Consider the following 13,919-nt stretch of genomic DNA (forward strand, 5'->3'; position numbering starts at 1 on the left):
TATTGCTTTAAATTCTGTCAGGCCTCAGGCCAGCCATAACTCTAAATCTTTATGTTTCCAGAAGTTCTCGGCATTCAGAAGCTAATTAACAGTAGAAACTTTTAAGAACTCAATATTGTTAGAGTAGTTCTTTATTGCGGAGAAGAAGAAAAAATCAAATATATAGAGATAGTTTTATTTGTCTGAACTTTAGGATCTCATTCTAAGTATTTTTAGGCCTCACCCTTTCAGGTCAATGGACTCTTAGGCTTTTGTTAGCGTTGAGACGGGAATGCACCTGTTCCATGTTTACACTATTCTTCTTTCAGGCATAAGCTGCACCGTCCAATTATCTTCTTGCCTGTTTCAGATTATTGATTCTGAATCTTGGTGACTCCGTCCTGAGATCTAGTTTGTCTTCACTCTTAGATTATGTAGAACTCGAGTCCTGTTCACGAAGATATCCTTTTCATAGCAGTAATTGTCTTCAGTGTGGCCACTATGGAGCAGAATCTAGATTTAGGATCTTGGTTTTTGCCATTTATTCAAGTATGAAAATAAAACAACATTTAAATAGCAAGTGCATGGCAGAGCTGTTAATACAGTTCCCACTGTGCCCTTTCTGAACTCCGGGAGCACTTAGAATAAGCATACTGCAGGTTTTGATAGCTCCTGTGACAGAGTCTTGTTTCTAAACAAAGTAAGAAGATGGAAAATATCTTGGCAGTTGCTGTACCATGTATGTTCCTTTCACAGTAGATAACAATCTAATAGCTTTACTTCCATAGCAGACTGCATGAAAGGGATTTGTGGAAAGGAAGTGAATGACTTAGATGGGATTTAGAAAATTGCATCTTTTTTGAATTAATTTGTTTTTTACAATAGAGAACGAGTGACTTGGAGAGCAGAACAGCCTAAAATATTCTGAATAAAATATATCTATTGTTCTGATAGGCCTCACACGTACATGCACACAGTACTGAAGGCATTTATCTATGTTATGTTATACATATCTTGTAGATGCTTGGAATTGAATATATACTCAGTGATTTATTGTCTGATAATTACTTGAGATGGGCTTTATGTTTTCTCATGTTTTGTTTGTTTTCCAGGAAGCATATTTCAGATTAAAATATTGGCAGTATTTTTTTTTAAATATGAAGTACAACCTTCCTTGTTCAAATAATCAGACTGTCCTTATAATACTGAGTAACCCTGGATTTCAATTGGTCAGGACCTACAACAATAAATATATTGCACAACTGCAGAAATTTCTTAGTTCTAAACTTGAGGATTTATTATTTATTAACCCAAAACTTACTCCAATTCAGAAATGACATGAAATTGGTAACGCATATTAAGCAGTGGGGAATGATGAATTTGGAAAACCAGTGGAGTTCCAAGAGCTTTACACATTTATTTTATATAATTGTAATTTCCTCCATGATAAATACAATTTACTATAGTTTAATATGCATAAGGACTACCATATTGATTTTAAAATGTAAAAGATGAAAAAAGGAGATATGGCGCTTATGAAACATGGAGGGAAAAGACATAGTATAGCATTATCGAAGTTGGATAGTTCAATGATTAGTTTTACACTCATTAAGAGGGAGTAAATAGAGAAAACAGAATTACAAGTCTTCATATTTTGGTTGTTTGTCAGCAATAAGGAAGAAAAATATGTATTCATTGCACCAAATGTTGCATGTGTTGTAATTCCCAAGGTTAGAGTTGTTTTGTTCTGCTTTGTTTTTGGTAAATATGGTCTTAATATGAGATCCTGAATGTTCTATCAAAAAATTCTCCGAAATTAGATGCTATGTGACAGGCTACCCTCTTAACCCTCCAAGATGATATTCCAATAAAGGCAGGATATAAATGAATAAAATAAATAAATAAAAATAAACACATATCTTTTCAGACATACCCAAAAGACCTGTAAGCTAAATAATGGGAAGAAAACTATAAAAATGTAGGTGACATCTTGGACAACTGTACCTAAAAGATTGAAACTCTAGAACCATGGGTTTTAACCAGGATCCAAGAAAACAGTGCAAAAAATCAGAGTCGAAGTCACATTAGATAGGGAATGGGTGGGGTTTTTTTTTCTTCCCATCTGTTTTCCGTTCAAAAATTAATCATCGATTTAGAAGGCTTACTTAGTCTAGTACTTCTAGCATTAATATATTTGCTGTGCCCAGATCCCAAACAGTCCCTCATTCAGATTTTAGTGCTTAGTTGTTTAGGCTGTGATTAAACCTGCAAGTTTAAGACACATTGGTTGAAAGAGGATTATCTCATAGCTATATGAAATTCAATTTTTCTTTGCAAATCACCCATAAAAATATAGTGCTAGTGCATTTCACATGGAGAACTGAAACTATTATAGTAATCTTCATAATATCCAGTCTCCCATTGTGCCAGTTTTTATCTCCAGACATAAGAGTCGCTTATATTTATTAATGAATACTGCCATTTGTGCTGAAATGTTGCATATACAGTCCCCCTCTGTATATGTGTTTGCTTTTATATTTTACATAGCTGTAAAGTCACTGGAATTTCATGCAACCATAGAATTAAAATGGTGTGCCTCATTGTATTTATATGTGTTCCCTTGCTCAATGCTTGTACATGTTTAAGTACTTAGTATGAATAATTTGTTTGCATGAGGATTGCATATAGTCCCCTCTGTGTATGTGTTTGCTGTTTATATTTTACATAGCTGTAAAGTCACTGGAATTTCATGCAACCATAGAATTAAAATGGTGTGCCTGATTGATTTATATGTGTTCCCTTGATCAATGCTTGTACATGTTTAAGTACTTAGTATGAATAATTTGCTTGCATGAGGGTTTAGTCATAGAAGATCAGAAATCAGCCTTCATAAACAGCACCAAACACTGAAGCTAATTTTCTTTGGGCAGGAGATTCATCTACTATATTGTCAGATCTTGTTCTCTTAAAAATATTGAAATGGTCTTCATATCAAATTGATAGAGACATTTAAGAATATTACTCTGAAGATTTTTTGTTTAAACATTGTTTAAAATGTGATATTGGATGAAGGCTTGTGAAAATGGAATCTGCTGTTGGAGGAATGGAAATCGCATCTGTAATGGATTCTGAGCTTGCCTGAACTTTAAAAAAGTAAATGATTAAATTGAGTTTCTTCCCATTGGTTGGACTTGGTAATTGTAATAGACAAAGTTCAATTAGTCCAATGATGTGATTCTTCTTAGTTATTTTCTGATAACTTCTTGCTCCTTGAGAGTTCAGCACAGGATTCATATCTTCCTGTTTGGAAGGATATCCAAAATTCAATTAATGCCCATTAGCTTTTAAAGCTGTGGCTAGGAGATCTTGAATGATAAAATGTTTATTTTTCACCTAAAACATTGAAGAAAATTTCTGGATTAAATATGTGCTCTAAAGAGTTAATTCTATTGCTCTTGTATCAATGAGTTCAATGAAGAGGAAGAAAGAAAATGTGTAGTGGAAAGGCCACGAAAGAACTGACAGCAGGGGAGTGGGGTGAGAGAGAGAGAGGAAGGGAGGGAGAGAGAGATGGATGCAATTTTTCAATTCCAGCCAATTTTCCTTTCTTCTGAAAGTTGAAGGTAGAATCATGATAGTGCTGCATACTGGCTCTGTTCTTACTGCAGTTAAATAAGGCTCCATTTAAAAAAATCATCCTTGTTTCTTACATCTGTAGGTTAAGAAAAGTTTACAGAAATAATATAATATAGCTGGCAGCCTGTCATCAGGAATATTCCTCACATATCCTGTAGATGAGACAATTGTGCATGATACTTGCTGAAGTTAAAGCTTAGATATCATGGCCCATAATGTGAACGCAAGATTACAATGATTGGAATGATCAAAGGCAACCAATCCTAAAGCTGATAACAGATGACTAAAAGCAATCACTAGTGCTATGAGCATGAGTTTGCAAGAACTCAAAGAAGCCATTACTGACAAACGGTCTTGCTGAAATGATGTTTATTGGGTCATAAAGATTCAGAAACAGCTGAGCATCTGAACAACAAAAATGTTTTCTTTAAAAGACCTTGGAAGATGTGCTTCTGTTGCTTGCATTTTGTACATTTCTTGAGCAATATATAAATTATCCAATTAGTAGCTATACCTATTCCAGGAAATATACAATTTGGTTTATCTGTGGCTCAGAGGTACTATTAGGATACTATTAGGATGTTCCATGAAGTCTTTCTAATTGCTTTTTTATCCAATGGCTTTTCTTCCACTCAAGTTAAAACCATGGGGGGAAAGGAGAATTGCATCAATCCATTTTCCTTCATTTGGTTCCTTGCTAATTAGTTGAGTAGTTCGGGTGGATTATGGAAGGTGTGTAACTCTCCTCTCTCAATTCCTGACGAGAGAGACAGTCTATAAATGAAAGGTACATATCAATTGCTAGCAAGCAAGGAGTACAATTTGAACAGTGAACTGTAACACAAGTCTTAAAAGAACAGTATGGTGTGAATTATCAGATAAAGTACTAGATATGATACCCCCAACTATTTATTGGCTTTATTAGATTTAGGTGCCTAAATTCAAAGCAAAGTTAGCAATTTGATTTTTCATTAATATTTTACCCTAGTTCCACTTTAAAGTTCTACCAGTTCAGTTAATGAAATAATAAAAAGCAATTCTTCATTGATTCCAGTTCATATAACAATGCAGCCTAAAATAATAATTTTAAAAAAGCCTCATATCTCTTTAGTTCAGTTTAGACCTGAAATCCGAGGGACAGGCTTTTAAGCACTGGACTGAATGTTGGAAAGGACTATGTAAAAGGTTTATTAAGGTCTTGGCAGTAGAAAAATGAGAAAAATATTTAACAATTAGAATAATAAAGCCTGGTTTTGTTAAGTAAAATAAAATAACAAAAGGGAGAAAATGATAATTTAAGAAATTAGACAATGGAAAGAAAAGTTTAAAGACTATGTTCTGTGTTGCAGTGCATTTGCTTTTTAATCTGCTGATACGCCTAGAATCTCCTGCCTTCTAATTGATTTTCTTCCATCTCCCCAATGGTTTCATTATAAATTTATTTATGGATCAGTTAGACATGATCTGCAAAACCAGTTTTCCACTAATTTCCTTCAAGAATACATTGTTGACTGAATCATGAAATTCAGTTTAAGCAATGGGTGAATGGAGGAAAAACTCTGTTCTTGAAAAATACTTTTATCCACATTTCAGAGACTAAGACTATGCTGCAAACAATCCTCTAAGTTTTGTTCTCTGATTGTTTGCTGCTAATGGTAGGGCAGGACGCCTGCTTCTGGAGCCCTGCGGGACTTCTTAAGGTCATTAATCAGATTCCTACTTGCAAGCTCACATGCTCTCAAATAATAGTACTGTGCAATATGTATTTTCCAATAATATGTTAACAAATATATCCTGAAAAGGAAAAGAATGATAGGTGTGTATGTAGGCACGTGCAAGAGAGAGAAATTTATATTCTGTCTTTTGTGTGGGAGCTCCAGGTAGCATACATTATGCCTTCTCTTCCTATTTTCCCCCATAACGACCTTGTAAGGTGAATTACCTACAGTGGTAAGCTTCTGTGGCCAAAGGTGAAACTAGAATCTGGCTCCTAGTCCTACAGCTTAACCACTGCACTACACTCAGGGGTGGGTTGCTGCCGGAATTACTGCCGGTTCCCTTCATGCGTGCTTAGCTTCGTGCGTGCGCAGTTGTCTGTAAATAGTTCTGCGCATGCGCAGAACATTAAAAAAAGGAAAAAAACATGCCGGCAATGGCAACGGTGACCGGGGAACCAGTTCGGAGGCGTGGCCAGCCTGGGTTGCTGCTGGTTATGCGACCTAGGCCAACGTTCCACTACCGGTTCGCCCAAACCACTGCGAACCAGTAGCAACCCACCTCTGACTACACTGCAATGGTTCTCTAATATGCATGTATGAATGAATAATGTGAAATGTTATTTGAACTCAAATCTAATTTAAACTTTTGTTTTATGGAACCAAGGATAACTAACCACTGATTTACTTCATTCTAGTGCCTTAATACTAAATTTGCTGTATGTTTACTTATTGTGAAAAGATACTTGCCTGTGGAAAGATGTTGAGCTCCTTTTCGTGCTATAGATTTTAGGGTTCCATCTTCTCCCACATCAGTTTATATAGTCGCTAAAACAGCTCTGATCTTTTTACATTTTGCTCACATAACTCTTCTGTGCGAAAGGGAATTAATTATTCCCTGGTTAAATGTGAATTCTATCCATTATGTTACGAGAACTCTTCTTTGCCTATTGTCCAAAAATTTAGGTACAGCTTTCTACTTCTCAGTACATCAAGGCATAGGCAGAATTTTACTTGACTATAAAAACATGGTTACAGTATTGAAGAGAGTTACTTTGCATTCAGAAGTTATTGAAAAGAAAGAAAATCTCATAAGATGAAAATAGAAGATCTTACTGTAGACAATGGGTGTATTGAAGATCAGCTTTAAGATTATATTTTGGGGCAAAAGGTAGGAATGCTTGTCTGATGAACTTATCAAACAGAACTTTTCATTCATTCATTTTCTGGAGCCACCCATCTCATTCAATGACTCTGGGTGGCTTACAATTGAAAAAATATATTACAATGAAATATACTAAGAACAACAATAACAATACTAAAAACATTAAAAATACTTAGGAGCAAGATTTCCCTGTCCAGTTGCTTTATGATTTTGCCTGACTTCCATCCTGTTTGTTCTTCCTTTTATCTTCTACTTCCTTCCTCTTTGTGCTATTTCCCCCTCTTTCTTACTTAGAACTAATCTCAGAACAACTATGCGAAGTAAATAAAACAGTGTTCCTGTTCCAGTCTGCTTTGTTGTGCACTGATATAAGATAGGACAATTATGTAGGTAGGTGTTGGCTACTGCTGAAGTCAAATTAAAATCTTTTCACAATTTTTGTGATCTGTGAAATGGATCACTATTTGGCTTGTTTTGGGTAAACAGGCCTGAATTTTAAGAATGGTATGATATGAGCTTGTATACGTTTGCTGCTACAAGTGATATTACCATGGTATGTAAATAGTATGATAATTATGCACAAACAGAGTCACCTTGTGGTGAAATTTAATAAAAAATAATGAATAAAAACATCTGACTCATCCATAGGAAGATAAATGTGGTATTTCTTAGCTTTCGAACTTGCTGTGAATATCTGATCTGGCTTTTTATTGCCAAACACTTCGCATGCGGCTTATCGCTGTCTTTCTTTATCCCACAGGGTGTCCACATTGTAAGAACTCAATTCCACATTTCACAACAGCAGCAGAACTCTTTAAAGAAGATCGTAAGGTAACTCTGCAGTCATTTTGGAGTTTTTCATAGTAATTCCAGCTTATTTGGTCTATTGTTTACTTTCTCTGCTTTGAGAAACATATGAATAATTTCCCACTTTGCCCTTCTTCTTGATTTCTTCCAGTTAAATGGGGTTAGTGGAGAAGGGGGTATTTTGTCTTGAAGCAATCTCAACTTGAAGTGAAGTGCAGTTTAATCTCTTTGTGTAGGATTTAACAAAAAGAAACATAAATATGTAAGAAATCCCCCAGAGCAGCTTGTTGTGAGTGTTACCACTGGTTCTATTATTAAAAGAGGCCTACTGTTTTTCAGTTTTAAGATGAGACTGGTCATTAGATTGAGAATATTGCTTGGCTAGATTCAGATTGTGGAAAAGGCTCAATTATTTTCTGAGAATGGTCTTCTAACACATAATGTAGATAGCATGATCATCTTCAACAGTCCCATGGTGCACTAATCAATGTTCAGAAAGATCATTGCAAAATGACAGATCTAGTTGTAGGGTTTAATAGGTGAGGTCTAGGAGTATTGCCCTATGAGAAAATGTTGAGGGAAGTTACTTTGGGGAAAGTGAACCATGGAATTCCTGATCTAGGTTTAGTAGGTGGGTGTATCTTTGCATAGATGTCTATATATATATATAAGCCAAATACCACTCACTCATCACTAAATTTCCAGAACCGTAAAACCTACAAACTTGAAATTTGGAACATATGTTCCTCTTGGTTTCTAGGCACTTGCTAAGAAAGGATTTTTTTGAAATTACCATCAGATCATTAGCATTTGTTATACAGTAATTAACACTCTCTGATGCTAAGGAGTTCTACTCCACCTCCCCACCTGAAAAGAACTCTGTTCCAGCTGCCAGTTGTCTTATATTAACACTCTCTGATGCTAAGGAGTTAGTCATTCTACTCCCCCTCCCACCTGAAAAGAATTCTGTTCCAACTGCCAATTGCCTCACATTCCGTTCCCTCAGTTCAAATTGGCAGACATTCCACTCCTCCATTCAGGATCGATCCGGGGCTCCTTACAGTACTAAACATCGGTACCTCACCAAAATGTCTATGCCTTCCACCTATGGAACTGCTTCCGGACTCAAGGCGGCGAGTGCAATATTCCCTGATGTGTTTCAATCATCGACCACCACCACTGAGCCAACAGATTATGAAGCGAATTTCTCCTGAACTCTTAGCCCGATCACATAGTTTCATCGCCAAGCACGAGTATCCAGCTAGTATAAATATACTGTATATGCATAAGCACAAACTTATATATGTATTTGTGTTAATCATTTTGGGGAGATGCTGGTGCTAAAAGTTTTCACCAAAGTGAAAGATATAATTTCGCCACACACTTTCCTCCCAAGATTGCTTCAAATGAGCATTGCACTATTATGTGTTGTTCTGGAGTGCAGGTCACAGAAGAATGAATTTAAATTAAAGGAAGGCAGATTTAAACATCCTAAGAGTAAGAGCTGTTTGATAGTGGAACCAATTACCCAGAGAAATAGTGGATTTGCCTTCACTATGTATCTTTGGATCAAGTCTAGAGACCCTACTATTGAGAATACTTTAATTAGGATTCCTTCACTGAGCAGGGAGTTAGTCTTAACAGTCTGAATGGGCTTTTCAAACCCTGATTCTGAACAAGAGCTAGAAGTTGAATTAGGAAAGGCATGGAGACAGCAATACATTCCTCCTGCTGTGGCAAGCACTTCAAGGAGAAGTATATTGCCTTCTTTTGCACATACCCATATTTTTCGGAGTATAAGATGCACCAAGATTTTGAAGGGGCAAATTAAAAAAAAAGTTTTTGCACTCTGCAGGCCTCCCCAAAAACAGCCTGTTTTCTACAATAATGGCCCCATTTTTCATCAAAAAAGGGGCATGCATAGCCTTTAGGAGGCTTATAGAATGCTCCTGGGGTGGGGGTGGGGCAAAACCAAGCAAAAAACAGCCCATTTTTCGCTCATTTCTGCCCTCTCCAGCCCCCAGGAGCACTCTAAAGGCTATTCACGGCCATTTTGGTGAAGGGGGGCAGGGTTTCGGAAGGCCAAAAATGCTGTGTTCAGCGTATAAGATGCACCCAGATTTTCACCCTCTTTTTTGAGGGAAAAGGTGCATCTTATATTCCGAAAAGTACGGTATGTGAGTGTTTTTAAGATCTTGATTATTCAGCACCAGTTCCTCCTTTGCCATACCATCAATACTAAGCATACTTATTGCTTTTCAAAACTCAATATGATTTTGTTCTATCTTGCAACCCATCCCAGGCACATATACAACCCTACACATACTCCTCCCCCTTCATAGCTCTATAGCATGCACGAATGCCACAACTTTATGAATAGTCTTTCATGAGTCTTTCTCAACTACAGTAATTTCCCTGATACTGAGAACTTTGTGTGCACAGTGTTAAATAACTTAGTCCAAATTATGGGTGAATTGAGAATTTGCATTGCTTCCATTGATTAATAGATTTATTCAAAACCTGACCAAGATTGAGAGAGATCCTTTTAGTCCTCAAGATGGTGATTGATGGGTGCGGCCCTTATTTCAGCTGATAGTAGAAATAAGAAATGTGCCAGCCAACTAAAATGTAGAAGTATAAAGTTTAATGAGCTGGAACCTAAGTTCCAATTGAGGATATTGAGTTTAGAGTAGTTCCTGAAGGCCAGGCGTACAGGAAAAACAGCTATGTTTTTATCTACTTTGCTTGACTTTTCAAGGTGGTGGAGATTGATAATTCTACACTATTTCTTCAATCATATACAATTCAATTCTGCTGAAGTGTTCTTGGATTTGCTAATGACCTTTATGGATATTCTATACAGACTGTATTGCTGCTCAGGGATGCACTTCAGCATTATCATAAAACTCTTTTTAAACAATTCCTTTCTCAAATTTCTATGAATCTTTCTTTTGGTCTGGCTCCTGCTGCACAGTTCAGTAGACAACAGATAAGAGATGTGTAAAACAAATTGGACTTTAAAAATCCAGCGAGCTTTTAATTTTCAAAGGAAAATATTTGCATGTGCCACACAGCTTTCCACAAGCCTGTATTTGTCTCCAACATTGTGATTCTCAATTTTCCCTCTTCTTAAGTCAGTCAATATAATACCACAGTGGAGGGACAGATTGTACAACCCAGATAGGAGAATTAAGATACAGAGTTATATCTCTATGCTTTTTGCTGGGCTACTTATTGAAAATCTATGTCATTGCCTTCAGAAGGGGTTTTCCTCTTTGAGAAACTGCAGTGCATATTTTTAGGACCATAATTCCAGTATCTTCAGCCAATGCAAATATTTGGTTTGAACTGTTTCCATTAAAGTTGGCTGTCATGAGAACAATTATGAAACTTTGAAAATTAACTATATACCAGTCTGAGCAGGAAATGGGCTGTACCTAAATTAATAAATAAATAAAAGAGTAAATAAAAGATTTAGGATTTTCTTTTCCTATTAACCAGCATCAGCAAGTATATATCCCGAAAGCTTTAATCTAGTCACATCAGAGACACCCAAAAGATCCTCTGCTCTTCAATAACAAGTTACATTCCAGCCTGAGGAGCTCATATTCTAGCACCATATTGTCAGTCACTTCATCTCATCTACGGCTGTGGTTTTCTTGGAATGGTTTGCCATTTCTTTCTCCCACACAGAATGTAATAGCATCTTTGCCATTATAACTAAAGTGATCATCTGCCCCAGCAACTTCATATATTGTTGCACCCAATGCAGGGGTGGGCTTCAAAAATTGCAGCAACGGGTTCACTGCCCCATTGCTGGGTGGGTGTGGCCATGGTGCCCATCGCCTAGTTGGCCTCCTTCACCATGGATGAGGGGGATTTTTTGCCCTCTCCAGGCTCCAGAGGCAGTGGCGTAGCGTGGGGGGTGCAGGGGGGGCCGGCCGCACCGGGCGCAACATCTGGGGGGGCGCGCTCGCACTCGCAGCTCTCTGCCCCTGCCTGGCTCACTCACTCTCTCTCACTGTGGAGGGGGGGGTGCCACTGGCGTCACGGCGGCTCACTGAAGAATTGAAACCCTGCGGCCCTGGAATCCTGCGCCTGCGCATCATGGCTCGGAAGTTAAAACGACCGCGGCTGCAGGGCTCCAAAGGGAAGAGCCAAGTCGCCCGGCCACTTGCCTGGGAGATCGGGCGCTGGAAAGTGTGGTGAGCAGCCCCTCCCTTTTGTAACCCGAGGGAGGGGCACTCTGGTGATGAAGAAGATGCCGATGAGGATGATGGGATCTGTCACCTAACATCATGTTTGAGGAGCGCCTTGTGGGAGAAGGTTGGTCTTTAAGGGGGAATGGAGGAACTGCCTCCCCTGACCCCAGATGGCATTGGTTGGGGCTAATGGGAAAGAAACGTCGGCGGTGTGTCTCTCTCAATGTGCCTCCCGTGAGAGGAGACATAACTGCAGTTTTGATCTGGAGCAATCATCCCCCAAGACCTTCTCAGGGATCAAGAATCAAATCAATCAATCAATCAAAATTATTTGCCAACATAGGTTGAAAAATAATACATTAAAACCTACCAAATAATGGTAAGAAGCTGTAGTGCAAGTAAATATTTAAAATTGTTAATATAAATGTTATAACCCATAGAATCAAAGCTCTTTTGGAGTCCTCCATAGATAGGTAGGTAGGTAGGTAGGTAGGTAGGTAGGTAGGTAGGTAGGTAGGTAGGTAGGTAGTAGATAGATAGATAGATAGATAGATAGATAGATAGATAGATAGATAGATAGATAGATAGATGGTAGTCTTAAGAGCCTAGGGCTCTTAAGAGACCTGTTTGACTACAGAAGCGATTCTCATTTTACTCTTACTTTGATTTCTTTCTATCAACTCCAAATGAATTGAAGAATTAATGAACTGGAGGGAAATTATTTAAGTCAGTTTCTCTGGTAATAATTGGGGCAAAGGAGGGATGAGCAGAAGAGATTGAAATTATCCTTGGCCCCACACGGAGGCAGTGATGTAACACTCAATATTTTATAAATATCTTGGTTTTGGTAAAATTCATGTATAGATGGTGCTGGATATTTACAACTCCCAATTCTCAACTTTTCATTTTTCTGTGGTTTCCTAAAGATCTTTCTGTTTTATTCAGGCTCCTTAACTTCCCTCAAGAAGAGAGTGGAAAAGTTCAAATTAGGTTTAGGTTTTATCACTTTAAAAAATCATGATGTTCTCAAACATTCTTGTTCTAAGTGAGATGACTACACACACACACACCCTCAAAGTTTCATGATAGTTAACTAAGCAACAATATAGCTGGGAGGCAGTATGAGGGTGAAGAGAAATACAGTATGACAGAAGAAAAAATAGGTTTAGAACAATTTTTTAAGTATAACAAATGGCAGAGATTCTTCAGTCTATCCTAGGTCAGATTCTATTTTAGAATGCAAGTAGAAAGTTCCGCCCACTTTAGCAAAAAAAAAAAAGAATATATAGTGAAGGTAACAATTGTATCATATATTTCTAGTCAAGGATTTGTCTTTTTTAACTTGAGGAAAAGTTTAAAAATTTAATACTGCATCTGCCATTTAAAGTCTAACTGAGCACATCGCTATGGACTTAGAAGATCCCAAGTACTTATTATTATTAAGTCACCTCAAAAAAGAATTTGGTATATCACATTTAGCAAAGGTGTTCAAAATTAAAGCATGCTAATCTACATGCATTTAGAAATAATGACTAGAACCTTTAAAATTCACAGAAGGTAGCTAATTTCAATTCAAATAATCTTAATAAATTATTCTCTGGATTTTCACCTCACTCCCCAGGTCTGCTTAAATAGTAATCCCTTTTCAAGTAATTTACTACCATTTGATTTTCATTAAAACAATTTAACTTCCACTTAATTAACCTCTTTTGTTTTAACCCATCAGTATTTTCATAACAAACAATACATGTGCTTAGGGGGTAAGGGTTTCTTTAACTAATCTAGTGGAAGAGACTCGAGTGCTAAAATCCACGGGTTAGGGGGCGCAAATTACTTGCCTTGCCCCGGGTGCTGACAACCCACGCTACGCCACTGTCCAGAGGCTTTCCTCAAGCCTCTGGGAAGATTAAAACTGCTTCCACCAGGCTCCAGAGGTCCTCCGGAGCCTGGAAACAGGCCCACTTTTCGACTTCTGGAACTTCCAGTAGGCCTGTTTCCCCCTCTCCCTGAGCCTCCATGCAGGCCCTGCACATACCTGGCACAATGAACGGACAGTGTGGAGACTCCTGGGATGGGTGGCGAGGGGTGGGGTGGGCGTGGCCAGCGAGGGGTGGCATTTGAGGTTCGCCGAACTGGGCGGAATCCTAGCTAGAGGATCACCCAAACCTGTGTGAACCCCCAGCAGCCCACCCCTAACCCTATGTAGAACCAACTTGCTTTAGCTGGACTGCTGGGCTGAATTTCACATCACAGGTGACCCTCCTATGACTATATATTCTGGGGATACACCTCCAGCCTTCCATCTTCATCACAGACATTATACCCAGCATATATCCAGAATCCAAACATAGTCTGATTTCCTAGAAATCATGGTGTAACTTTATTGAGATGATCAGGGAGCACGACATTTAATTG

At 38.0% G+C, this 13,919-nt stretch overlaps 1 protein-coding gene across 1 annotated transcript in view; it reads left to right on the forward strand.

Moving 5' to 3' along the window:
- Positions 1–13,919, forward strand: part of PDIA5 (protein disulfide isomerase family A member 5) — a 241,481-nt gene that overhangs the window by 198,662 nt on the left and 28,900 nt on the right. Inside the window, exon 15 of the mRNA XM_081938793.1 lies at positions 7,256–7,326. Within this exon, the coding sequence (XP_081794919.1) occupies positions 7,256–7,326 (71 nt within the window). The remainder of the gene's footprint in view (positions 1–7,255; positions 7,327–13,919) is intronic.

The sequence above is a fragment of the Natrix helvetica genome (genome assembly GCF_964273705.1).
Source record: "Natrix helvetica genome assembly, chromosome: 1".
NCBI lineage: Eukaryota > Metazoa > Chordata > Lepidosauria > Squamata > Natricidae > Natrix > Natrix helvetica.